The 27,265-nt window shown below is 40.9% G+C and overlaps 1 protein-coding gene across 1 annotated transcript in view; it reads right to left on the bottom strand.

Moving 5' to 3' along the window:
- The window catches only part of TINAG (tubulointerstitial nephritis antigen), a 975,673-nt gene extending 948,808 nt beyond the window's left edge, over positions 1-26,865 (bottom strand). Inside the window, exon 1 of the mRNA XM_086926440.1 lies at positions 26,393-26,865. Within this exon, the coding sequence (XP_086782566.1) occupies positions 26,393-26,789 (397 nt within the window). The 5' untranslated portion in view covers positions 26,790-26,865. The remainder of the gene's footprint in view (positions 1-26,392) is intronic.
- Positions 26,866-27,265: the final 400 nt, after the last annotated feature.

Here is a 27,265-nt window from a genome sequence, read left to right as displayed (position 1 = left end):
GTTCCGCTCGCGGATTTTGCGGATTTTTGGCAAATTCGCAATCCGCGAGATTTGCGAATTTCCCGTAAAATCCGCGAGCGGAACGGATTGGGTCAAAAGTTGAAGCTGACTTTTGTAACTATTTTAGAATGGCGCCGGCAAGCTGCCAGCAAGCTGCCAGAGCCGAGCTCAAATTCAGTTACACAATCATTAATCACCCCAAACTTGGGGTGATTAATGATTGTGTAACTTAATTTGACCTTCAACTCGAGCACCTGCTTTACTTTATCTATTAGTGATTCCTGTTGAAGCTGACTTTGTAGCTATTTTAGAATGGCGCTGGCAGCTTGCCGGCGCCATTCTAAGTGGGGCTGAGGGCAGAAGGGCACAAAGTGGGACAGAGGGCAGAAGGGGACAAAAAACGAGTGGAGCAGAGGGCAGAAGGGCACAGAAACGAGTGGGGCAGAGGGCAGAAGGGGACAAAAACGAGTGGGGCAGAGGGCAGAAGAGCACAAAAACGAGTGGGACAGAGGGCAGAAACGAGTGGGGCAGAGGGCAGAAGACCACTAAAACGAGTTGGGCAGAGGGAAGAAGAGCACAAAAACGAGTGGGGCAGAGGGCAAAAGGGCACAAACACGAGTGGGCAGAGGGCAGAAAAGCACAAAAACGAGTGTACAGAGGGCAGAAGGGCATAAAAAATGAGAGGGTGGCAGTGATGAACCAGAGGGCACATCACGGTCTCGCCCCCCAAAAAAACCTGCAAACATGAGCGCACATGCCAAAACGCCCCGCGAACACGCAAAGCGCCCCGCGAACACGCAAAAATAAAAAAATCCGTGAATTCGCACAAATTCGCAGATTTTGCAGATCGCGAATTCGCAAGTCCGCAAATTTGCGATTCGCAAATTTGCAAAATTCGCCCATGCTTAGTAATTTCTCCTTGAGGGTCTCTAAATAAAGCAAACTGAATATCAAGCTCTGTAACTCCCTTGGGTGTATTATCACAAATAGGTAAACCTTTTGTCCTATTTCCTTGGCCCTTATGTCAGATTGTGATTTTGGCTTTAGTCTCAGCATGTGCTCTCACAACAAAAATTGAGAATCTCTTAACATAATGCATAAATTCTGCTCAAAGAAAGTAACCTGCTATTAAATCATGGTTTGTAAATTATTATTTGAGAAGTCACTAATCAAATCAGTCATGATGGCAACTTTTTTATAACATTAAAAATAATATTTAAAACAATAATAAGAATTTGTTTGTATATAGTGCTTCATATGGCATTAGATCATCTTTGTCTGTGAGCACTTTGGCAAAAGTGGAACTGGGCTGAAGCAGGTATATACAATATTTTAACGTACACTTTGCATGATTTTAGATTAGATCCCTGATCAGTGTGCCCTAATGTTTGCCTTTTGACTTGGGTCTGTCCATGTGAATGCTATGTGTATTTTCACTCAGGGGAACATTCTACTCTGTGATGTCATCAAGTAATGTTAAATGTTGAGTTTGCATCTGTTTAGAGCTGTGGGTGAGGTGAATGGTGAGAGAGACAGGCTAAACCGCTACATACGCTGTCATTGTTAGATGAGAGTTGGACCCTGAGATAGAAGGATCAATGGAAAACCCCAAGGTTCCAAAATATAAGGAACATCAATAGACAGGAGGTATAATCTGACAGACCCTGATTAATGAGCTAAAAGGTAGTTGGTAGTGGTGTATCTCTTAGGAAATCTTACGACCTAAGGACCCAAGGGTAGGATAAGTAACATACATGAAATCAAAGTATAATTTACACAGCAGAAGGTTCCCATTCAGAACACAGGTCCATATATACCACCCTCTTGTCCAGCCAGTGATGTGCAAATTAGTTTTCTACCAGAATATTACCATTTCAGATGTTTTGTCTTGAAACAGATCGAAAATGGCTGGCTATTGATTCTGTTCCACGAGGGCCCGAAATTGAACAGTGACGTAAGTGAATTTATTTTCCACATACCAAAACTAGAAGACAACAAGGTGTAAGTCATCCCTTTATTTTATCCCAAAACTGAAACTTTTTCAGGGCTGCTGCTATGTGGAAGGTCTTCTGCATGAAGCAGCCAGCTTTCTCTTCAGGTGTAATTTTGTGTTATTTATGACACATGGAGAGCTAGCCAAATATATGTCTATGTTCTTTGGAGAATTTCTGTTTTTCACCTACTTTGTTTACTTTAGATGTCCACAGCTCTGACACTACTTTGATTAATGTCCTGTCTAATTAAAAGGCAGCTACACCCCCAGAGAAAACATTGTAATGATCAGAAGCTGTGGACTTGAGGTCAAAGTCAGGCTATATATTGCCAGCAGTGGAAGCAACATTTCTAGGCTTAAATGAAATACAAATTGCAATGAGTTTATACTAACAAACCAACTACAAAAGAAAGGAATGCAATTTATTAGTCAGCTCCTGGAGTGTCCTGTTGACCTTTGACAGGGGTTGATCTTCATATATGTGTTATAGTCCTTTGTGTTCTGGCTGGCAATGTGGCAACTTATTTTTGCTTTTCAGATGGCTACATGGAATTTTATTTATGTGTAGAAAAGTAAAATATCCCCAAATAAAAGATATATTTTTTAAGCATCATTTTTCTTTCCTCCTATTTGCCTGTTGTTGCAGCAAGTTTAGAGAATTCCAAATTCCAAATTCTCTTTTTATTTCTTTTCTTTCACTTCAGGCAGCCTTTGTATGAGGGATTAAACTCTTCATCATGTACATCAACATTGAATTTGAACCATTGTGACAAACATCTTTTGTTGTATGTTCAAACACTAAGAACCAGCATAATATTGTGAGAAACCAATGCATTTCCCTGAGAATGGAAATAAATAAGTTTCTTATTTTCTAAAAAGAAAAATGCAAATGACTGTATTTTCTGTGTTCTCCAGCCTTCAATAATAAGGTGTTGGACTTGCCATCATCAGTTTCTTTAAATATTCAAAGAGCACATAGATTATGGCACAAATGGAATTTGGTTTTTCCATTTAACAGACCCAGATGTGCTATTATCGTTTTTCTCAAATATACTGACTTTCTCAAGGTCATTATGGCTTTAAAGGCTAAAAAACAAGTTTCATGGTCTGGTCATAACTTATACTTCTCTCAAGATATTGCTAAGGCCACTGCCGGCTGACAAAAGCGATTCTCTGAAGCATGCGCTGTTATTTTCTTTCTCCCTGCCTGCGAGGACCGGACAACAAACTCCTGAGGGACTCCAGGTCCCAGGGGGCACAGGACATGCCGCACCTGTGCTGCATTGACCACCACCAACAGCCTTTTAACAGCTTGCCACTCCCAAAGGACCAGACAACGAACTGCTGAAAGACTCCAGGTCCAAGGGGGCCACAGGACACGCCGCAACTGCGCTCCGTTGACCGTTGGCTATTTAAGCGCACCACCATCCCCGCTGCGCGGAACGCATGTGGGCACACACTGGGCGAAGCCCAGGCCAAAGGCGAGCCCGTTTGAGCCCGTTCGAGATCGTAAGAGGTCTGATCAACTACTATTATAAGGTCAGTGATTATCAGATGATTTGGACTTTTTTGCTGGTATCCATACCCGGTAGTTTGACCCCCGGACCAGTTGCAGTGTCGGAATTTAGTGATGGCCACCAAAGGAGGAAAGGGGAGGAACTCTGTTACAGGGGGTCATAGGTGGGTACACTGGATCAGTTCCAAATTAGAGCAACATCGCTACTGGCCCATGAATTTGCCAGACCGAACAGCGCTTATTACTGGACCCAATGTTATTAAAACGATCCTCCCTGGGTGACCTAAGGTATGCAAGGTCAGCAGAGCAACACATTGTCATGGACAGAAACCCTACCCCAGTGCCAGAAGGAAGCCACCAGCCTTTGCAGGCCCCAGAGAGCTTTGCCAACACTCCTTCTCTATTGGAACCTTGGACTTACCATCGAGCTCGCTGTTCCGGCAACTAAAGAGCCCATTTGAGGCTCACCTCCTCGTCCTTTAACAGCCCCCCAGATGAATAAAAATGCTAAGGACCCTAAAATTAAAAAACGACCAGAACTGGTGTGAGGGAGGGCATAGCAATGCTATCTGGGGCGGAGACTCGATCACCAACTTTTTTGACGGGCTTGTTAAACTCAGGTATAACGGATGCCCATTCACTTCCAGTTGGAGAGGATCTTATGGCAAAAATGGGAGCCTTGATCACTTCATCCCTTCTGCTACTTCTTAATAGAGAACAAACTTTTGCATCTTGAATCATGTCTCACACATATTTATTTGAACAATAATTTGCCACGGGGGGACCAAACTGGGCTATCTGGTGCAACTTCTAATTCAATGTCTAATCTAACAGGCCCTATTAGTTTACCCCTCTCATTGCTTCCTAACACAAAATTTGGCACTTCTAGGGGGTTAGTTGAATCTGGTACCATTGAGAATTTTGGCACTGCAATACATGGAGAGGGAGTACCAATCGAGATCACGAACCCAGTGATCCCTACTCAGGAGGGTGGTTCAATGTTGGAACCAATCAGAGAAGATAAAGCTGATGATTACTGTAAACGCCTACCAAATCGTGACTTAAAGAACTCTAGCCAGCCAAGCATAGATTTGCCACCCGAATCAATCCCATATGTTGTTGTTCTGGCCAGTGTCCCTGGGTTGGACCAAGGTAAAGAGGAATCATATTCTGCCCTAAAAAACAAGTGTACCCACTGGTTAAACATTCATAGACCACTCCCACCACAGGTATATAGTGAAATTGTATTTGCTCGTAGAGTAAGTTTGGTGGGACAAAGAAATAAATACATTGAGGGTAATTGCATTTTGATACATATTAGAGCTAGTCAGGTGGTCAACCACATATGCGATTAGCATCAGATTCGGGTTGGCCACCTGGATTATGTCCCTTTCTCTAACCTACTTTTATTCTCCTCATCTTCCCTACTTTTCTTCAGATAGTTGGGGACAACGAAGGGAAGGTAGGGAATTTATGCCACAGGTGGGAAGTGCAAACAATAGACGTTGTAATTATGATACCTTCTCACCTTTTTTTCTCCCTCTAATTAATAGATTTAGTATTCTAGACCAAGTAGATTGACTGACCTGTAGCAGTCAATCTCTGCAAATTGATGAGGGAGTTGTGATTAATGACCAGACTCCGATCTTGAATAGGGAACTAATGAGTAAAGACATTTTTAGGGGAACCACTGATGACACTGAGGGGGTTATATATAGTAGTTCGCCTGGAAGGGTGGGGAGCCCGCCCAATATTATTATTACTCTGGGAGAACCTACTCTTTTACCCCAGGATTTAGAAGCTCAAAAATCCCAGGGAGAAGCAGTTCTTGATAACCCCTCTTTGACAAGCAATGATTGGGTACTATCAGAGAATGCCGAAGGGGAACTAGTGAGTCATTTTGATGACAATGTCGAAATCATCGGTGCCTTGTGGAGATCTTGTCTGTGGCCCCTGAGAGAGGGGTCCCCTCCATGGGTCTGCAGAGAACTAAGGCAGTTTTACCACTTGGGTTAAGGATGTTGTCCTGGAATATAGCTGGTTTAAATGCCATAATGGCTATCCCTGAGTGGAGTGAATTAATTGATACTCACGAGAGCTGCTTACTCCACGAGACCTGGGCATTGGAGTCTTTGCAAAGAGCAGGGTGATATATAGATATATATAGCCTGTATGCTGTGTTAAGTTAGCATGAGCTTTTTAGGAGTTTAAACACCATTTTACCTTTCTGCTGCCTTTGCACACGACACATAGTTGTTGCTTTAGCTTTTAGCCTAGTAGAATGTTTTAGATTCATACGAAAATAATATGTTGTTACACTGATATCAGCCTTGCTTGGCGAGCTGTGTCTGTACAGTGAGTGCCGAAACCTTCAAGGATATCTCAACACAGTGGTTGTTGTGAGCACTGATCTTCGCACGTTCCTAGACATAACATACATGCAACTGCAGCCAAGTTCTGGCTTTAGGCGCGTTTTATATTGCTTTGCACAAGAGCATACAAACACACTTGATGGTGCTTCGCATGCAGAAGAGCTGGTTGCTGATGATATGATCCCTTACCACTAGGATCTTGAGGTATGGGGTCGCTCTGCTAAAACCCACAAGATACCTTCTTAGATATAATATAATATACTAGCTAGGGAGGGCGAGAATTAGGTTTTGTTAAACCCTATTCATTTTAGCATTATATTATGCTTTCACCGTTTGTGTTCTATGGACTAGTGACTATGCTGATTACATAATATGTTTGCTTGTATTAGCTAAGATACTGCGTTTGAGAACACTGCATTAGTGAATAAACATTTCAAATATGCACAAGTCCTTTTTTACTCCTTGTTCTGGATTGAAATGATTGTATAACGAAAGAGTGTTCATGTGTTCCACGTTACCTGAGGTGTACTAAGTCCATATTCTGGTTTGTCTAAGCATTGGGAGTTTATGATGACCAATGAGACACTGATTGCTAGTCTGGTAGGGGATTTTTGGGTACTAAGGTGAGTTTTGGCACACCCTAATTCACTGAGGTTCCAAGCCTCTATGCACAGTTCTGTCTGAGCACGGAATCCCTGCGACAAGGGTTCGCCACTTATTGTAAAGCGGCTGTTCAGGGGCCTAGGGGCAGACCTTCCAGGGGGTTGGGCACCTGGGTCGCCACACACCTTGGCTGCTCAGTTAAGCTGATAGACACCCATTCCCCCGACGTTGCGTGAGCAGGTTTTCTCTATTATTGGTGGGGACTTCAATTGCCACTTTGAACCCCTAAATGGTTTATCCCACCCTATAACGAGTGATGAGGATTCATTGTGGGGAATTCCAATCTGAAATCATTACCTGCTGAGGGGATGGACTCCTCTAGCCCTGCAGTTGACATCAGTCACTCCTAATTACTTGTTGAGAGCATGTAACGGTGGATTGTTTGCGGACAATCCAGGCAAACATACCTTTGATAGAAATGGCCAGGCGTCCACAATTGATTGTACTTTGGTGAAGGTGGATATCTGGCACAGGATAGTGAATTTTTTAGTACAGCCTAGTGCTGAAAGCGATCATAATCTGCTGGTTATTACCCTGGATTGGCACCAACTGGTAGTAGGGCAAGCTGAGACTACCCCCCCCCCACCCCTCCAATCTGATTGCAATAGAGGGAGGTAGAAGAATCCATTAGGGAACATTTTTACAAACACCTGAGGCAAAGGCTTCACTGTATAAATCTATCATACCCTTTTTGGCAAAAGGTAGCTCTATTACAGATAAATGCGGTGACACTGATTATTAAGAAGAGCTGGGGGATAACCACCAGGATATGGTTGGAACACTGGCAGAGTTCTTTTATACCACTTAAACTATTAAAAGAAAGGAACAAAGAGGTAGTAGTCCCTGGTACAATTGAGCATGTAGAGAAGCAAGGAATGATCTGTTGACCAAACTGCGAGAGGGCGATATTGCATGTATCAGGGTATCAGGGAGGCAGGGGGCTTTTTAAAGAAAATTATTTTAGAAGTCCGAATGGTAGATTGATAGGTGGCAGTCCATTAGGAAAGCCCTAGATGATAGGGACCCTAGGGGGTTTTGGAATATGGTGATGACAGATAAACCCGAGGGTAAGAATGCAATTGAGCCAAACCTCGGGGAAGAAGTCTGGCGATCCCATTTTATTATGTTATACACTAAGTCCCAAGTAGGAACTGCTGTAAAGGTGCCATCATTGATTTATTTTATTCACGTTCCACTTGCTGATATTCCCCGTTGTTCGCTGGCCTACGTAACAGCGGCCCTAGCCAAAGTTTTGCCACACAAGGCACCCGGATTGGATAGGGTTGCAGGAGATCTATGCAAAACTGAACAAGTAGTTTGGGTTCCATATCTGCGGTCTCTTTTTAATGCAATGCTCAATGGCTTGACATCCCCCCAAAAGTGGCCGGGTGCCGAGAACATTCCCATTTACAAAAAAGGTTCTCCCTTACAGCCTTATTGATGTAAGTCAAAAGATTTTTGCACGTGTTCTTTTGGGAAGACTGCAGAATTGGATGGATGATCATAATATACTCACCGCTTTTCAAACTGGTTTTAGATCCAAAATCTCAGCTATAGATCAGTTATTTATATTACAACTGATCTATTGGAAAACCATCACGTTGAAGGGAGGTTCTCTTTACCTAACATTCATGGACCTCAAATCAGCGATTGATTTGGTAGATAGAGACCAGCTGTGGGGCCTCCTGCTAGAGATGGGGGCTCCAGTTTACCTCTGTCAACAGTTTAAACGCCTCCATGAAGGCACCTCTGCTAAAATCAGATTTGGAAATTGAGGGGAACTCTCAGCTCCGATCCCTGTAGAGAAGGGCATGAGACAAGGGTGCGTTCTTGCACCAACCCTCTTCTCCCTTTTTCTAAACAGGCTAATGGAGGATCTCTTAGCCGTTAAGGATATAGATTCTCCTAAACTTGCTAACCGCAAAATTCCGGCACTAATGTTTGCAGAAGACACGCTGCTCCTATCCAAAACACCTATGGGGATGCAGTGTGTCTTAGATACATTTAGCTCGTTTTGCAAGAAAAGGAATCTTGAGGTGAATATAAAGAAAACCAAGTATATGGTCTTCCATGCTGACTCTACAAATTGCCCACACCCTAAAATTGACCTCAGGGCACTAGAGAGGGTGCCTGTCTTTGAAAACTTGGGCCTCAACCTAAATGACAAAATGGAATGGGGGCCGCAAATCAACAAGGCGAACTTAAAACTTATCCAGGCCAGTGGGGGGATCCTAAAAGTCCATAGGAGTTGTTCCGTAAAGGTGCCACTTTGTACGGAGCTAAACTTTGGGGACATTCCCAGACTAAAACCATGACAGCGAATGAAAATAATTTCTTAAGGCAACTGTTGGGTCTCCCTCAAAGTACCCCCTTAATCCACCTAAGGATGGACCTGGGCATCCTCCCCATTGCTGAAGTGATCGCCTCTTGCCCACTACTCTATTGGCGACGGCTATGGAGTACCCCAGAGCTGGTCAATTATAGAGAAGAATTAAAATCAGTCATGCACATCCTGGGGGCTGGGAAAACCCCTTGGCTATCCTATGTTCGGGATGCTCTCTGTCAAATAGGAAGGAGTGACTTGTGGTCTTCACCCAAGGAATCATGTCTTGTTACTTCCCAACAGTCACTAACTTCTGCTTTTAAAGAACACCAACTGATGTGTATTAGTAGGGTGACTGAGACATCTAGTTTTACCTCTAGGTTTCTAGATTTTAAATCACTTTATAAATTGGAGCCTGCTTGGACCTCATTCAACCTCTTGTAGTCAATAAATTGTTCCTTCAATTCCGACATGGGACGCTCCCACTTTATGCATTTACTAACAATTTGGTGGGTACTAACAAACCATTATGTCCTGGGTGTAATGAGACAGAAGAAACAGAGACCCATGTGATCTTTTTTTGTCCTGCATATCAGGCTGCTAAATCTAAATGGGTCCTCCAACTTTGCAGGAATTTAGGAATTATACATTTCATATAGGTTTTTAGGCTACTAAAGTATGATACACACCCGGTTTTTGATGCTGCTATAACAAAATTTCTTTTTGCAATGTGGTGTAATAGCAGATGTTTAGTGAAAAGCTAGGGTTGTGACTTGAAATGGTGCTGCCTTATCTAATAATGTTTCCCTAGATTTTAAATGTTAATAATTGTACTCACTTTTTAAACCACGCTTTTTAGTTTATTTATATGTGTAAATGAATTGTGCCATATGATGACATTCTCCGATATGTTGCTTTATACAGCCCTTAATTAACATTTCCGCCCTTGCTTAATGTATACTATGATTCAATAGTTCGAAAGAGTGAGAATCTCTTCTCACTGCCATCTACTTGTTACCTGAGATTTAATGTAAAAAGTATTATTATTTGTTCCTACTTCCCACTTTCTCTTTATTTTAGTATGCTATTTCATGATGTACGATTTAAAATGATATATTATTCTGCTTTTATGGCAGTTTTGCGGAAATAAAGTTCTTCTTGACCTTGAATTGTGACCAGAACGAAGAACTCTTAAAGCCAAATTTGGTCTTTTTCATCCATTCCTTTTCAAAGTTATTTATAAAAGCATGAGAACAGCATATGAAAATCCTAAGAAACTGAGGACGGTTTTGGATGACTCTAAAGGAGAAGACATGATTACCTCTAAAGTTTATCACTTACTGAAATCTATTTACTGATTGTTGTATGAATTCTGTTCACACATGTTGGTGCAAATGTTTATATTCTCCTTTATTCTTGCAGGTTATGTCAGTCTCAACCTTTGTCCTTGTGCATTTATGTTCTGTTATACATGGTCACATTCTGATCCATCTTTGAGTGCAGGCATGTCGTCTTCATCAGTCGGATTCAACACCCTATACTTTTTATTTTGTTTGTAGATATGTGCCTTTTCTTGTGCTTACTGATTTTCTTCAGCTTTGACTCTCTTATCTTTTCTATCTCCCGTTATCATTTAATTTCCGAACATCTCTTTTTCACCTATAATCTAATTCTAATTTTCTTTATTTTTCAATGCCATTCATTCATGATAGATATGTTTTTTGCTTATATATGTTCTTTATCAATTCTTTGAAGCGTAGCCTTCTAGGTTTTAACTGATTGTTTCAATATGGTACTTCGAGTAGTTTCATGGAATGTCAAGGTATTAGGCTCTCCGATTAAAAGACAGATGGTTTTAGCTTATTTTGATAATCTTAAAAGAAACATTGCATTACTGCAGGAGACCCATATTGTTTTGAAAGAAGTATTGAAGCTTAAATAGTGCTGGGTCTGCAATGTTTTTATCTCTCCAGCTTTGGTAAAAAGAAGCAGAGTGATCATTCAATGTGATAAACATCTTTCAATTTCATTTTATATTGCAAGAGAGTGATGATAAGGGAAGATGGGTGTCTGTTAAGTTGCCTATTAAGAATGTTGCTTTTACCGTTTTCAAGGTACATGGTCTGACTCAAATTGACAATTCCTTTTGGTGTACGATTTCTCAAAGCTAATAGAATATTCTGATGACAATAAAATACTTGATGGAGATTATAACCAGAAATCTGATTGTTTCCTTGACAAGAATGTTAAATGTACTTTAATCCCAATTAAAATGCATTCACAATTTGGTAGTGCAAAACCAAAGAGAGAATTTATTGATGCATGGAGACTGTGTATTCCTACATTAAGGCAGTACTTTTTCTCTCCAGCCCTTCATTCCTCGTCAGGAATTGATCACATATATGTATGAAAACATATCACAAACCTTCCTCAATGCTTAGATTGGGATGGTTCTAATATTCTGTCAATATTGATCCTGGTTTCTTATGTGCTCTAAATGCAAGCAGACGATGGAGCTTTAACAATCTTCTTTTAAAGGATGAATACTTCACATATGTCTTTCAGATATTTGCTTGTGAGTTCTTCAGTCTTAACACTATTAGTGACGTTTCTAAACAAGTGGTTTGGGGCTCCTTCAAGGAGGCAGCTAGGGATGTAATAATCACCTATGTATCAATTGAAAAATTAAAAAAAGAATGGGAAGTTGTCAATGATATAATATTATGCAAAATATAAAAAACTAGAACATCTGTATTATTCATTTAAATCCAAACCATGCTTAGATGAAATTATGCAAGCCAAATTCCAATGTAATAACATTTCCACCGAAATCCCTTCTCTTCTTCTTTGTCTTCTTACGTCCAGTGCAAAATATTATGGTGGGCAGAATAAAGCTAGAAAATGTTTTGCAACCTATCTCAAAATTAAAAAAGAAAGAATGACAAAGACCCGATATTTAAGGATGGTGATATCCTAAAGGAATGTTGTAATACTTTATACAATACTGAACTTACACCTCAACATGAGCAAATTGTGGAACAGCTTGCCTCCATAAAACCAAACACTGGGAAGGTTATCAATTTCATTAATTGGAAATGGATAGCTCTTGTAAAGCGATTACTAAAGTACTTCATTTATGTAAAAAACTGGAAATAAAAAATTACAGATGGAGTTTCAATTGAATTTTATTCATTTGTTTCTCACAATTTAATCTAAAAAATATAAGATTTGTTTAATTACTTTTCTGAAACAGTTCAGGGTAACTGTAAAGATACATTGATTTCTTTGCTCCCTAATTGAGATAGAGAACATAGATATTGTAAGAATTATAGACCAATATCCTTGGGTAATATTGATTATAAGACCCTTGCAAAAATTATTGCTTTGCATTGAGACTCACTCCTGCCAGATCAGCTAAAACAAGAGCAATCCGGTTTTGTTAAAGGTATATTTATCTTTGATAATACAAGGTTATTATTTAATATTGTAAGCAAATCCAAGGATTATAGAACTCCTTTAGCAGCAGTTGGATTTGATGCTGAAAAAGCCCTTGACCGTATGAATTGGTATTCTATTTTTCAGGTCTTGAGGTCTTGAAGTTTTTGCCTTTGGTACTAAAATTATCAGTTTAATATCACTTTGTGTTTCTCAATACAACTTTTGTATTTGTCAGTGGTTTAATTTCCCCACCTTTCAAGCTAACAATAGGAGTTAGACAAGGGTGTCCTTTATCTCTTATTTTGTTTATATTTGCCCTTCAACCATTTTTACCCAAAATAAGGGTTTTATATATGGTGAACATCAAATCAAATTATCTGTGTATGCAGAAGACATACTCCTATTAATCTCTAATTCAACTTTGTCACTTCCAGCTTTTCTTGATGAAGTGAAAGATGTTTCCCTAGTCTCAGGTTACAATCTCAATATTGAAAAACTGTGAGATACTTCTTCTCAATACATTTTGTAAACATGCTTTTTTTCTATTGCGGCTTGAGCTGTGGCCCAGAAAAGGCCTGCCGCACCAGCTGCAATAGAAAAAGTTATGTTTTTGAACATCCATGCACATGTGCCCCCCCAGGCACCATAACGAAAGACCACAGAGGATGGGGGCCCTGCTATGGACCCCCAAAGTCCCTTTCAATCTGCATTTACATGCCCATCTGACTGCCATGTAAAGGCAGAGGAAAAATGGACATCCTAATTCCTACGGCAGTGTCTCTGCAGTCACCACCCCCATTGTAGGGATTAGGCTCTGATCGCTGCCCCAAAAGGCTTCTTGAGCTTGTCAAAGTCTATGGTTTTTCCCCCCAGCTGATGCGCTCCGACTGCCGGTATCCTAATACAGCAGTCAATTTGCAGCCTCAGATTTTGGACGGACCACCACCGACGGCCTGTGGATGGCGATCACCTGACAATATAATTAGACCCTATGTTTCTCTGATGCACAACATATATTTCAGTGTCCTAATTCAGTTAACTACAAGTTTAGCATAAAATGCATCTGGTATATATGCTAAACATCTAATCATTAATGCAGTCATGATATCAGATAATCATTTTTTTTTAATACTTTTGTTTCGAGGCAATGATCATCCACACTATATAAAAGTATTAGATCTTCTGTTCTGGTATTGAGAGACAACAATCATGGGTGGAACTGAAGTGGGAATCAATGATTTATTCATTATTTGTAAAGTGCGGCTTGTGACCTGAGTGGGTAACCAGGCACTTGCTGTAGGTCTCATTCAAAGAGCCAAGTCTTGAGCCCCTTTGTGAAGTCAGTCAACGAGGTACAGAGGTGGAGGGGGAGGGTGTTCCAAGCTTTGGCGATGAGAAAGGAAAAGGAGCATCCTCCGTCATGGCATTGGCATATAAGAGGGATCGGCACAAGGTTTTCAAGTAGGTGGGTCCTAGGTCATGGAGGGCTTTGTAGGCATGAGTTAGGAGCTTAAAATGTCATCTCTTCTGGATTGGGAGCCAGTGGAGGTCTTTCAGGTGCTGAGTGATGTGGGTTTCCTGGGCAGGTTGAGGATCAGTCTGGCAGATCCATTCTAGATAATCTGAAGTCTTTGAATTAGTTTGATAGTGGTGCCTGCACAGATTGCTTTGCTGTAGTCCAGTCGGCTAGTGATGAGGGCATATGCTACTATCTTCTTGGTGTTGATGGGGAGCATCCTGAAGATTTTGCTGGGTGTGTGGAATAATGCTGAGGAGACGGCTTTCACCTGATGTTTCATGGAGAGTTTGCTGTCTAGGATGATACCGAGGTTGCCAGTGTGGCCTACTACCATGGGGGTGGGTCCAAGTTCCAAAGACCACCACGAGTCGTTCTAGAGGGTGGTGTGTTTGCCCAAGATGAGACTTCCATCTTGTCCATGTTGAGCTTTAGGTAGGTTTCCTTCATCCATGCAGAAACACTTTTCATGCAGTTGCGGAAGTTAGACTTCGTTATGGTGGGGTTGTCAGAGAGTGATAGGACAACCTGCGGGTCTTTGACCTAGGAAATGGTGTTGATGTAGTGCGATCTGAAGATGTCTGCGAGTGGTGTTATGAAAAGCTCAATCTTAACCTGTGGAGTACAATTTGGCAAAAGATTTGACATTTTTTATTAGCAGCAATCACTTCCCAATCCTTGTTTTTGTTTATATTAGACTTCTTATAACTCCTCAAATTTTCTTTAAGATAACTCCAAACGTACCTACCTTATGCTGGTCAAGTGATGAATGCAACACAGACTACAAACACGCTTTTCAGTTTTTTATTAGTTTGATAGTGGTGCCTGCACAGATTGCTTTGCTGTAGTCCAGTCGGCTAGTGATGAGGGCATATGCTACTATCTTCTTGGTGTTGATGGGGAGCATCCTGAAGATTTTGCTGGGTGTGTGGAATAATGCTGAGGAGACGGCTTTCACCTGATGTTTCATGGAGAGTTTGCTGTCTAGGATGATACCGAGGTTGCCAGTGTGGCCTACTACCATGGGGGTGGGTCCAAGTTCCAAAGACCACCACGAGTCGTTCTAGAGGGTGGTGTGTTTGCCCAAGATGAGACTTCCATCTTGTCCATGTTGAGCTTTAGGTAGGTTTCCTTCATCCATGCAGAAACACTTTTCATGCAGTTGCGGAAGTTAGACTTCGTTATGGTGGGGTTGTCAGAGAGTGATAGGACAACCTGCGGGTCTTTGACCTAGGAAATGGTGTTGATGTAGTGCGATCTGAAGATGTCTGCGAGTGGTGTTATGAAAAGCTCAATCTTAACCTGTGGAGTACAATTTGGCAAAAGATTTGACATTTTTTATTAGCAGCAATCACTTCCCAATCCTTGTTTTTGTTTATAATAGACTTCTTATAACTCCTCAAATTTTCTTTAAGATAACTCCAAACGTACCTACCTTATGCTGGTCAAGTGATGAATGCAACACAGACTACAAACACGCTTTTCAGTTTTTTATTCAAGTTTAGGAACTGGTAAATTCTGTATTTCAATTAAATGTTCCTTTTTCGTATGTCAATCTGATCCTGAGAAGCTTATCAAAAGACTGGAGTGATTGTATAATAAATGTTAAAATAATATACCCTAGGTGAGCAGTTGCATTGCAACAAATTACCAAAAACTGGAAGAACTCAAAAAACATTTTGTGTAAGCTTGTTGGTATGGAATATGTTATAACCATAGGCTTGATAGAGCTTGTGATGCACAGTTATTGCGATGAAAAGGGAAGCCTCATGGTCTCAGTAAATTTACAATTCCCTACATGTTTTTATCTTTGTGGTATTCACATTTTGGCCACATCAGAACTCAACCATTTGGGGGGGTTCACAAAAGGATTTGCCTAATGAATATTTATTATACAGGTCGCAACTCGAAACTCCCTCATTTACTGTGAATGCACAGATGGAGGCTTGCTGGCACAAAATACCTCCATTGCTAAATTTTTTCTTAATGACCGGCCCATGTTCATTAAAGATAGACAATCCTCCTGACCTGTTCCACGTAGCACATATCACACAGCTCGCAGCAGTTAAAGGCACTGGGAGTGTCCAGAGCAGGGATTCTAGAGCCTAAGCCCAAGAGCTTCCGTGTGACTATTGACCGGTGCCCCCACATTGGTAAGAGTCTTTCCATCACCTGTACATACTGTGTACCTCCTCCGCTCCATTTTCCCTCTGGGAGTGGGGACCGCCACTGGTGGGTAGAGGATCATGGCGGCGGCCAAAGAAGAGACCGTTAAAAGCGTTGGAGGCTGCTGTAGCGAGGTATCGGCCCCAGTGGTCTGGTGTGATTTGCGGCTCATTGAGCTGGCTCCCGTTTGCTTCCCCTCCTCAATCTTGACTTTGCCAGATTTCTTATGCATGCTGTGGAGAGTGGTGACCTAAGAAAATTAGGTTGACTCCAGCTGCACCCTCAGTCAACCTCAGTTGCTTACTGAGAGTCGCCCAGGCAGTGGGTGCAATAAATTGACAGGGTGCAAGTTGGTGCAGGCTGATGCTTAACTAGGAAGACGGTTATTGAGGTGCTAATTGAAATCACCCTTTTATAGCCCCTGCAGCTCACTACAGTCCCGCTACAGGCCCAAGCAGAAAGGACAAGCCATAACTTGGACTGTTGGATTTCTGCTCGCACATCCTGTCACCTTATTTCCAGCCTGACCTGCCACAAATTTGAATCCAGGAAGCACGGTGTGTATGCAGTAAGCAAACCTGACAGTTGTCGGAGCTGCAGCGTCACTTGGCGTCAACCTTCTCTGCAGAAGACCCAGCACCTGGGGTGGCTTGTGGGGGGGTTGGTTGACAGAGCTGGTATATCTGTCTGTTTTTTCAAAATGAATTTTTCTTTTTTTCTTTTTCTTTGGTTTTTCGTACAGGGAGCAGGTTTTGCAAAGCTGGTATTGCATTTGAGAAGTAACTGGATGTGGCCTCAAAAATATTTCAGCCCAACACCTTTAATTGACTAAGGAAGCAGGAGTAAACGGCAGTAAGGAAGAAATAATGGAGTTAAATGCACCCAAAAGTAAAGGAAACCAGATAATTCATAAATATGAGGTTGGGAAGAACCCAAAAACAAGTGACGCAAAAAACAGGATAAAAAGCTATCAGGAAAGTCAAGGAGGTATTGAAATCATCTGGACAAAGTAGACAAATATCAACGAGTACACTAATTTCACCAATATAAAATTTCTTTTTGGTAAAGGTTCACATACTATAAGATTTATGTTCCTAAAGAATCCCAGTACAGCAATTTTCTCAGAAACAGGAGAAACAGTGGGACTATCGAATCCATTGACACCACAAAAGATAGTAGCATCTAAACTTCAGGATTCCAACATCAAAACTATACTTGATATGAAAAAGGATCAGACAACTAGTAAGTAGACAATAATTCAAGCACAGATACTTGTCACGGACCATTGGCACTCCACTCCAAAATGTTTAATAAAAGAGGGATCAACTAATGCTTTGAAAAAACATGAGGATCACCAATGTGATGTCTCAAACATTACTCATTGCCCAAAGGAAACTCACAATAAATCATGGCTTCATTCATTATCGTTTACAAATAATACTGACCTTCTTCAGGCATTGGAGGCAAAAACTATAAATTTATCAGATAATTGGATAGAAAACTCAAAGAGCATTATAATACAAGATTACAGTCAGACGATGATAAAAATGTCTAGTACGCTGGAACATTTTGCCAAAGTGGGTTCAGGGAAAGAGAGGGCGCAAGATAAAAATGGCTATAAAGAACTTAAGTCGTTACCGGAGTTCTGTTCTAGTCCAAGGGAAAGAGTGACTAGGACAGGGAAAGAAAGTAAGCAAGAGGAAAATGAACAAACAGGAATTAAGTCGTCAATGGAGCTGTGTTCCAGTACAAAGCAAACAAGTACAATAGTGACAGAAACAACAGAAAAAACAAAGGAGATCGAAATAGAAAAACAGAAATCCCGGGAGGAAGGTCTCTAAAAAATAAGGAGAAACCAAAAAGAGGACTGCACAACTGACTGTGTCTGCATCACAAATAATTAAAAGTATTAGAAACAGTAAAAAACCCCTTTTAACATGCATTCAGACAAATTATATTTTTAGATCGATTTTATGAATATAATAGACACTTACATTGCTGGAATAAATTCAAAAATTGGAAAATCTCACAGCCTTAATAACTACTGCAAAAGGTCTGAATGAAGTGGTGTCCAGCGAGTGTGCATGTGGCCCAAATATAGAGAAATTTACAAAGTATCTTAATACCAAGAAAAACGAATGGCCTGGAACAGTCAAAAAATGTAATCCATAGAGATGATATGCCTAAAGACGCCCAGCGAGTTTCAATTTTTGAGCAATCAAAACCACAGGAATCAAATAAAGCACTCAAGCCCACTGATGGGGACCCAAAAGTTGAGAACAATAATACAAACTTATAAAACAACAACAGGCAACACTAATCGTACAAGATGATTCGAAGTCATGTAAACAAACGAAGAGACAAAAAAAGGGCAAGGAAAGCCAGGAAGAGCAAAAACCATGAAAAGATATTGTTTCATATGTTTGATAAAAAGCAACAAGTTCAAGTAAACAAATCTATGAACCATGTAAGGGAAGATGGGAATCACATAATCAATGATCCACCCCGACTTTGGAACTCAACAAGACATAGTGCAAGTATGGAGGAGTCAATGATCTCAAGTCAAATCAATCAGGAGAAATTAAGTAAGAAAATGACAACAATCAAATGGAGCAAGCCAACAAAACAAATAAAGAATTCAGATATCCCACGCAAATGTAAGATGGCATTAGTAAAAAAAAAGGAAAAAAATCAAAGTGAAAGACAAGTAGAGTCACATGACAGTTTAGTGATGGGACAGGCATTACGGCAGGCACTAATCTCTGAATCAAACATCTCTAAAGGCCAAAGTCAATCAAATAATAAGGCTATGCTGGAACATAATAATGTTTACAACAAGGGGTGGTGAGGGACAGAGTCTCTGAATTAAGCAGAAAGCTCTCACCCAGTCAAGAGATCAGGGCTAGATCCAACACCGTTTTTTAGCTCACTGCACCATCCCAGTTTCAGAACCTGGCTGTATGCAAATTAATCTGTTCCTGTCCCAGTGCATGATGGGAACAGGGCAAACCAAACTACAAAAGCCAATTCTTACACTGGGAAGGAAACAAGCTCCCGGGGACCAGTTTCTGGCATTACAGCCGTCTTCGGCCCGGTTTGCTTGAATCCTGATGGTGCAATGAGCAAGGGTCTCACATCTGAGAATACCCTTCCACGCTTAGGGTGGACAAAAATATTTACAACAAGGGGTGGTGAGGGACAGAGTCTCTGAATTAAGCAGAAAGCTCTCACCCAGTCAAGAGATCAGGGCTAGATCCAACACCGTTTTTTAGCTCACTGCACCATCCCAGTTTCAGATCCTGGCTGTATGCAAATTAGTCTGTTCCTGTCCCAGTGCATGATGGGAACAGGGCAAACCAAACTACAAAAGCCAATTCTTACACTGGGAAGGAAACAAGCTCCCGGAGACATGAGTCCCTTTCTCACTGCTCCATCAGGATTCAAGCAAGCCGGGCCGAAGACGGCTGAAATGCCAGAAACCGGTCCCCGGTAGCTTGTCTCCTTTCTGGTGAAGAATTGGCTTGGTAGTTTAGTCTGCCCTGTTCCCATGATGCACTGGGCCAGGGACAGGCTGATTTGCATATAGCCAGGTTCTGAGCTGGGATGGGGCAGTGAGATAAATAACGGTGATGGATCAAGCCCTGATCTTTGGACTGGGTAAGAGTCGTCTGCTTAATTCAGACACTCTGTTCATCACCACCCCCTTTTCTGAATCGTTTTTGGCCACTATAGGTGTGGCAGGGTATACTCAGACATGAGTCCCTTTCTCACTGCTCCATCAGGATTCAAGTAAGCCGGGCCGAAGACGGCTGAAATGCCAGAAACCGGTCCCCGGTAGCTTGTCTCCTTTCTGGTGAAGAATTGGCTTGGTAGTTTAGTCTGCCCTGTTCCCATGATGCACTGGGCCAGGGACAGACTGATTTGCATATAGCCAGGTTCTGAGCTGGGATGGGGCAGTGAGATAAATAACGGTGATGGATCAAGCCCTGATCTTTGGACTGGGTAAGAGTGGTCTGCTTAATTCAGACACTCTGTTCATCTCCACCCCCTTTTCTGAATCGTTTTTGGCCACTATAGGTGTGGCAGGGTATACTCAGACATGAGTCCCTTTCTCACTGCTCCATCAGGATTCAAGCAAGCCGGGCCGAAGAAGGCTGAAATGCCAGAAACCGGTCCCCGGTAGCTTGTCTCCTTTCTGGTGAAGAATTGGCTTGGTAGTTTAGTCTGCCCTGTTCCCATGATGCACTGGGCCAGGGACAGACTGATTTGCATATAGCCAGGTTCTGAGCTGGGATGGGGCAGTGAGATAAATAACGGTGATGGATCAAGACCTGATCTTTGGACTGGGTAAGAGTGGTCTGCCTAATTTAGACACTCTGTTCATCACCACCCCTTTTTCTGAATCGGAACATAATAATGGCTCACAAACATCTCCAGAGATAAGATCTACACAGACTATACTAAACAATAATAATCAGGACTAAACAACCGTACGGAGTTCTCCAAAAGAAAACACAAATAGAAGATGTGCTAAGAGAGCATGTTCTAATTAAAGTTAATATACGAAACTATAATAAAGTAGGCACAAACTCTAGAATGGTGGTGCCAGAACCAGAAGACAAGTTAAATTACATGTCATCATATATTGGGACAAATCAGGAGGATAGTTGGACCAGGGAGATCATCCTAACGCCCAAATACACCTCACAGGCACAGTAAGATATCCTCAAAAGAGAAAATATAATGCGACTACTGGCTGAAATTTCGGCTCTAAAAAACATGACTTAATTGGACTTTATGTCCATCAAATGTATTCCCTTCAAAGAAAAGAAAGCGATGGAAAGAATGCATAATGAAAAGAAACAGATGGAAAGAACACTCGCGACATGGAGAAATGAGGAAACTGTGGAATCTAATATGAATGCCAGACAACATTTTGAAGCATGGGGTATCATACTGGAAAAACCCTCAAGACCTTGTTACCCCTCACCGCTAATGAAGCTCCCGAAGAAACATTCCCTAGACACTGAAAAAAAAACAGTGTTTTCGGTACTACAAAATGCTAGAGGTAAAAAAGGTCACATTAGTAATAGAAACAGCCTACAAACACTAAGGCAGGGTCCAACGCACTGGGGATGGTTAACTGCAACTCTCAATGCTCCGACAAGGCAATGACTTTTTAACCAAGCTAACAGTCCTCATTACGATTGTCTAAAGCTTCTTTCATGGAATATAGCGGGGCTAAAATTGAAATTCAGGGGGATGTCCCTCCAGTATACTGGAATAATTATGAAATATTTGCATTACAAGAGACCTCATTGTTAAACCCGCAGGAAGTAGCTAACTATAAACTTCATCATGTTAACGCTATAAGAACACATTTGTACAAGAGAACAAAGGGAGGCCTAGAAGTATATATTTCAACTGCAGTGGTCATATGTTTGGAGCAACTTAGTACAACAACTTCAGACATACAAGTTATCAAATTAGATAATCGGTTAAAATACGGCTCAACAACAATAATAGTAACCGCTTAACCGCGATGCAAATTCCGCTGCGGTGCAGCAGTGAAATTTGATGGACGGGGCTGCGTCGGCCACAAACTTACGCAGCACTATTGAGGTACTGCTTGAGATTGCCGTTGGCCGACAGAAGCAGCAGAGAGGGTAATAAACTTCTACTTGCATCCAAACGTAGGGAATAAACAACATTAGTTGGATAAATTACTCTCCATAATTACAGAATAGAAATTAATCATATTAATAAGTGATTTTAATACCAACCTCATTTACACCCCCAAGGAGGATGAGTTAATAACTGCACAAAATGTGTGCTGGTCTGTACCGGGTCAAACACCCTCAACGGTAAAACAAAGGGACTTAATTTAACAAAATACAGTTATGGCCTTAGAACTTCTAGGACTGATAATATTAAATGGAAGCATGCAAGATGACACAACCCCATGTTGGACATATCAAGGTACAAATTCTCAGTCAATAATAGACTCTACAATCCTGTCTTTACATTTATTAAATCAAGTGAGTACATTCAAGATTAAATAAACAACGCAAAGTGATCATTCATATCAGCATCTGGAAATAAGAGCTAATTTTCATAAGTACCAGGGAGCACCCACAGTGATAGGCAACCTAACTACATTTAACTTGAAGCATAGAGGATGTCAGGCTGCTAATTTATTAGAGCTTACAAATCTAGCAAAGGAGGCAATATAGCGACAGAAAGCAGTCAAGTATCTAATTGGCAACTTTTACTTCAAAGTTCATGAAGCTGGCACCCAAACAGGCTTTTGTAGTACGGGAAAGAAGCAAGGAGTGCGTGAAACTTTCAAACAAAGTGCTAACATTAAGGAAAGAAATTATAAAGGCGGTCAGAAAGAATAGGATAAGTAATGATTCCAGCACCTGGAATGATATAAAAAATCTAAAAAGTATTGGAAAAAACACATCTGGAAGAAGCAAAAATCGAAACAGGAGCAGTTCTGGACAAAGCTTCATTTGTGTGCCAAGCGATCGAACAATCAAGTGTTTTCGAAAATAATACATGGAACAAATGGACCATCACAAATTATAAACAACGCATGTGTGACAGAGTCGGCCTGGGTAAAATACTTGAGTAGAACCTTTAAAAAAGCTACTGGTTGTGAGAAAAAAACAGTTATACTGCTTGAGAATCTAAGCCTCCAGATGTAAGCAATGAACAGTCTAAAACCATGGATTCCCAAATAACGTTGGACAGCCAACTCCAGGTTGCTGATAGTATAATGAAAAAATTAAAATCAGGTCGAAGAGTGGGGCCCCGGGGCCAAATGGAATAACTCAGGTCATTTTCTCGGGTGACCATGAATACTGGGCGATCCCGCTGTCAGGGCTCTTTAAGGAGGCAAAATTAACGAATAATCTGTCCATGAGTTGGAAAGGTTCCATAATTAACCAAGTATTGAAGGGCGGAGACAGATTGGATCCTGCAAATTACAGGCTTATAGCCCTAATGGATGTGGAAGTGAAATAATACAAATCGTTAATCCGGGAAGACCTAGTGGAATGGTCTACTAAAAATAAGTTGATTCCTATGAACCAAACAGGATTTCGTAAGGGGTTCAACTAACATACTTGCTTTGACCATGATGGCAGACAGGTATAAACGTTTGAATTTAAAATTACAGCTTTGTTTTATTGATTTTAAAGCAGCATTTGACAGCATAGAGCGAGGTCTGCTGTGGTGTACATGAAAGAAGATGGGTCTCCCTGAAGTAATATTGCATGCCATAACTCAATTGTATACGGGAACTTGGATACAAATAAAAATCGCAAATGCACGAGAATTTCAAGGGCAATCCACACAGCAATAAGGATAAAGCATGGTTGCATATTAGCCCCTCATTTATTTATGGCGGACCTATCAATATGATTAAATGAGACAAATTCTCATCCACCACATCTGGGCCCATTACCGATAACCCATCTTGCTTACGCCGGTGATATATTCTTACACAGCCTGACACGAGTTGGCTTACAAAGATCATTAGACGAGCTAGCAATATTTGCAAATGACAACGCTTTGGGAATCAACATAAAGAAAACAAAAATGATGACTTCTGCAAAGCGGCCAGGACACAAATTCCCTGTCAGGCTGGGAGAAATAACGTTAGGGGTAATTAATAACTACAAATATCCAGGGCTGTACATTGATGATCGTTTAATTTCCAAAAACACAAACACTATCTGGAAACAAAAGGTAATGGCCTAATCCACTCATTTTGTGCTCTTCACAAAAAAGGCTAAAGGTTCCATCCTTAAAGCCACTGTTAGCAGTAATAGCTGCCAAATTGATGCCAACAGTTGAGTACGTAAGCTTCGTTGTACATGGTATAGATGCAAAATTGTTGAACAAAATACAACTGAAAGCTCACAAAAGGATTTTTAGTTTACCACAGAGTTCATCTCAAGCGCAGGTGAGACTGGAATTTGGGCTCATCATCAAGGGATTGGAGAACCTATGCGTATGTCAAAAGCTGGTACAAAATCTGGTTATGTCGAGAGAATGACCTACACGATGCCTTGTGGTAGGCCCAGGAAGAAGGCCAGCACTCTAGTTATGTAAAGTTTTTTAAATTGGCCTCGGAAGAAACAAAATCCTAAGATCCCTGGGCACAGTCCCCCTCCTTTCCGGTTTTTCGTAAGGTGGCAAATAAAATGGCAAAATGTCATTCATTATTAGAGGACAAAAATGTATTTGCAATGAGGACTCATGCCTGGATGGTATTGCAGTCCCATACAAAATTACAACAGGCTGAATATCTGAACATAAAATACTCATACTACCTAAAATGGAAACTCATGGCAACGAGGTTTGGGCTCTTAAAAAGTGTAGTGGATCAGCCCAAATGGAGATATAATGGGCTTATAACATGCACACTATGTGGCACAGAGAAGCAAAACCACATTCTTCTTATCTGCTTATGTTCTTGTTTAAAGTCGACTTGGGCTTGGTTTTTTAACCCCTTCGATGCCGGTGACAAAGCCAGGTCGTCATGGGCGTTACCTGCGCTTCGCGCATGACGAGCTGGCTTTGTCACGTAACGCGGGATTTTTGAAATTCCAGCGCGCAGCGGGAAAACCCGCTAGCGCGCATGTGGTTAAAAAGGCATTTAATGATAGATTAGGTCTTGTAGAGCTGCAAAGATCAAGGGCTTGGATTAAACGTATCCCCAGCTAAACTGTAAGGTGATGACATTTTTGATACAGTACGAACAGATAACAATGAAAATGGACAAAAAACTCACTGTTCCACTGACCGTGTAGCGATTGTAAGTTCCAAAAAATGCTAAGTCCCTCCGTTATTAACAAATAAGAAATGGCACCAAGAATTGCACTAATTACTACAATACTGGACTGGAATAAGTAGTAATGGAAGCTCAGTTACTCTGCAAATATTAATTGGACCATGTATTTTGGATTTAATATGTTAGGTAGGGTTCTCAGATGGGTTTTAAAAGGATTCTATGTCCTGTTTGTATTTAGAAAGCCAGCAACACTGTATATTTTTTTCATGAAATCTTCTTTTAATAACTTTCTTAAGAAATCTTGTTCTAACATTTTTTAAGATATAGAGGGTATACCTATTTTCAATATTGTATGGTTTTTATTAACTGAAACAATAAAGACTTTAAAACTTTCACTTTCATTAAAGATAGCACTGACTTCTCATCTGAGGCTTACAACGCAATCCCTAAAGGTGAAGCTGGTGAAGCTGCCCTACAGCGAACATTTCCCTATAAGCTTCCACCCCAATTTGCCAATTGGCTCACTGATTGATGGTTTGAGATATAATTGCAGCCATAGACCCTTGATACATACATTTAAAACGTATGAATAGGTCAGGAATTCCACTTTCACACCCCCTCATATTTACAATTCAGAACGTGTTACAAATACCCTTTTACGAGTCAGAAAAAAATTCTCACTCGTAAAAGAGTTTTTGTACATTGTTGAAAGCACATTGTAAGAAGGTGACAAGCCCTATGATTTGTGAGTTGCGTAGTTTATGACCACAAAAGACCTATGTATATCTAGCACAAGTTTCTTCTGTTTGACCATAAAGTGTGATACTTCTGAAAACATGACTGATATTCATGGACCAATTGCATAGATGTATACACTAATGAACGTCGACCTTAACACAGCTGTCATTGTTGTATTTAGTTCAGTTTGCAAATATCCAGCTTCCAATGAACTGAACAGTATTTTTCTATCTATGGATAAAAAATGAGCAGGCTACTGATGATGATCTCTCTATTGAAGGCATAGCGCCTGGATTCAGTTGGCAAGAGTCAACTGTAAAATACAGTGTTTCTGAGCAAAAGCATTATTGTTTCAAGTAAAATAATTTGCTGTATTCTTTTATGTGGAAATACATGCTTTGACCCAACCAATAAAGTGAGGACCCCTTTCCTAGTAAACATTTCTGCATCATTTCAGCAGCATCAAAGGTATTAAAACATTAAGAAACCCGATCAACAGAAATAGAGTCGTGTTCTCCATCTTTAGTGCACATAGCCTAGGAGAATCAATTTAACTTTTTGTTGTTTCCATGCTATGTCAGTAACAGTTCTTATTACAGTTCCCATTTTAGTGTGTCAACTATTTCTATTAAATTTACATAACTTGATCTTATATTAATTCAACCTGAGACAAACTCAACATGCCATCTGCAAAAAGTGCTGCTTTAATCGTATTGCTATCGGCCCTATGAACCTCAGAGAATAAATGCACTGACCTTCGCAGAATGCTGCAACATATGCTGCATTGCAAAGTATTGACACCAATGCTATACGTTGAAATGCCGGAATGGATGTTTATAAGTATCTAACTTTCTGAATACTCACCCGGTGAACCCACGGGTGTAGTAAAGTCAATGCTGAATGGCAAAGGTGTGCTCTGAGTTTGAAGCTCCGGTGGTTCCTCGCCCTGGCAGGCGGCCCAGAAATCAGGACAGCAGTCAACATGTCCGATGGGTTCTTTGTCACAGAATAAATCACAGTAGCATGTTGCATTTTTCTCAAAGTATGGAAGTTGGCAACTGTCATCTCTTTCCGGGCAGCAGCCTCGATTCCTGCAATAGTGCCCTTCGGAAAGAGCTCTCTTGCTTCTGCTTGTCATGTGCAGGCTTCCATCAGAATAAAAGTTCACTGTCAAATTTCTGCCAGAAATAACTGTTTCAACTGATGGAAGGTGCAGTGCAAAATAGCACAGTATGAGAATTTGACATTCAATCCCCATCATTTTAGCAAGTCTAGACCGTGATATCCGTGAGTAGCGCGGACAGGCAGGAGCTTCCGTTCTAATAGTATAGGTTAAAATGGCTGGCAGGCCCGACGTGCAGGGATCAATAAAAACTGACTTGGACTGTTGAACTCTTTGACGTTAACAATTAACCAAGAAAGGAAGTATCTGTAGTGGAGGAACCAGAAAAAATAAAGTAATTTACTACTGGAAAATTGCGCAATTAATACATTTCTTAGCATATGGGACAATCGTATAAGGAGACAAAGGAGAACGCAGATTAGGACCGACAAATTACTTCACCAGTCGAAAAATAGGGATTTAAAGACTGGTATTTACAAAGGATGACGCTACCATTGTTAATACAAAGATTCCATTATCACATAGATTATTTTCTTGCTCGGGGCTGGGACGAGATTGCCATTGAATGAATCAGCGCTCTCCGTTTAATAAAAGTAAGTTTCCTCGAAGGACAG

The sequence above is a fragment of the Lissotriton vulgaris genome, chromosome 6, assembly GCF_964263255.1.
Source record: "Lissotriton vulgaris chromosome 6, aLisVul1.2, whole genome shotgun sequence".
Classification (NCBI taxonomy): Eukaryota; Metazoa; Chordata; class Amphibia; order Caudata; family Salamandridae; genus Lissotriton; species Lissotriton vulgaris.
The sequence above is the reverse complement of the archived record's forward strand: the minus strand, read 5'-3'. Positions and strand labels throughout refer to the sequence as shown.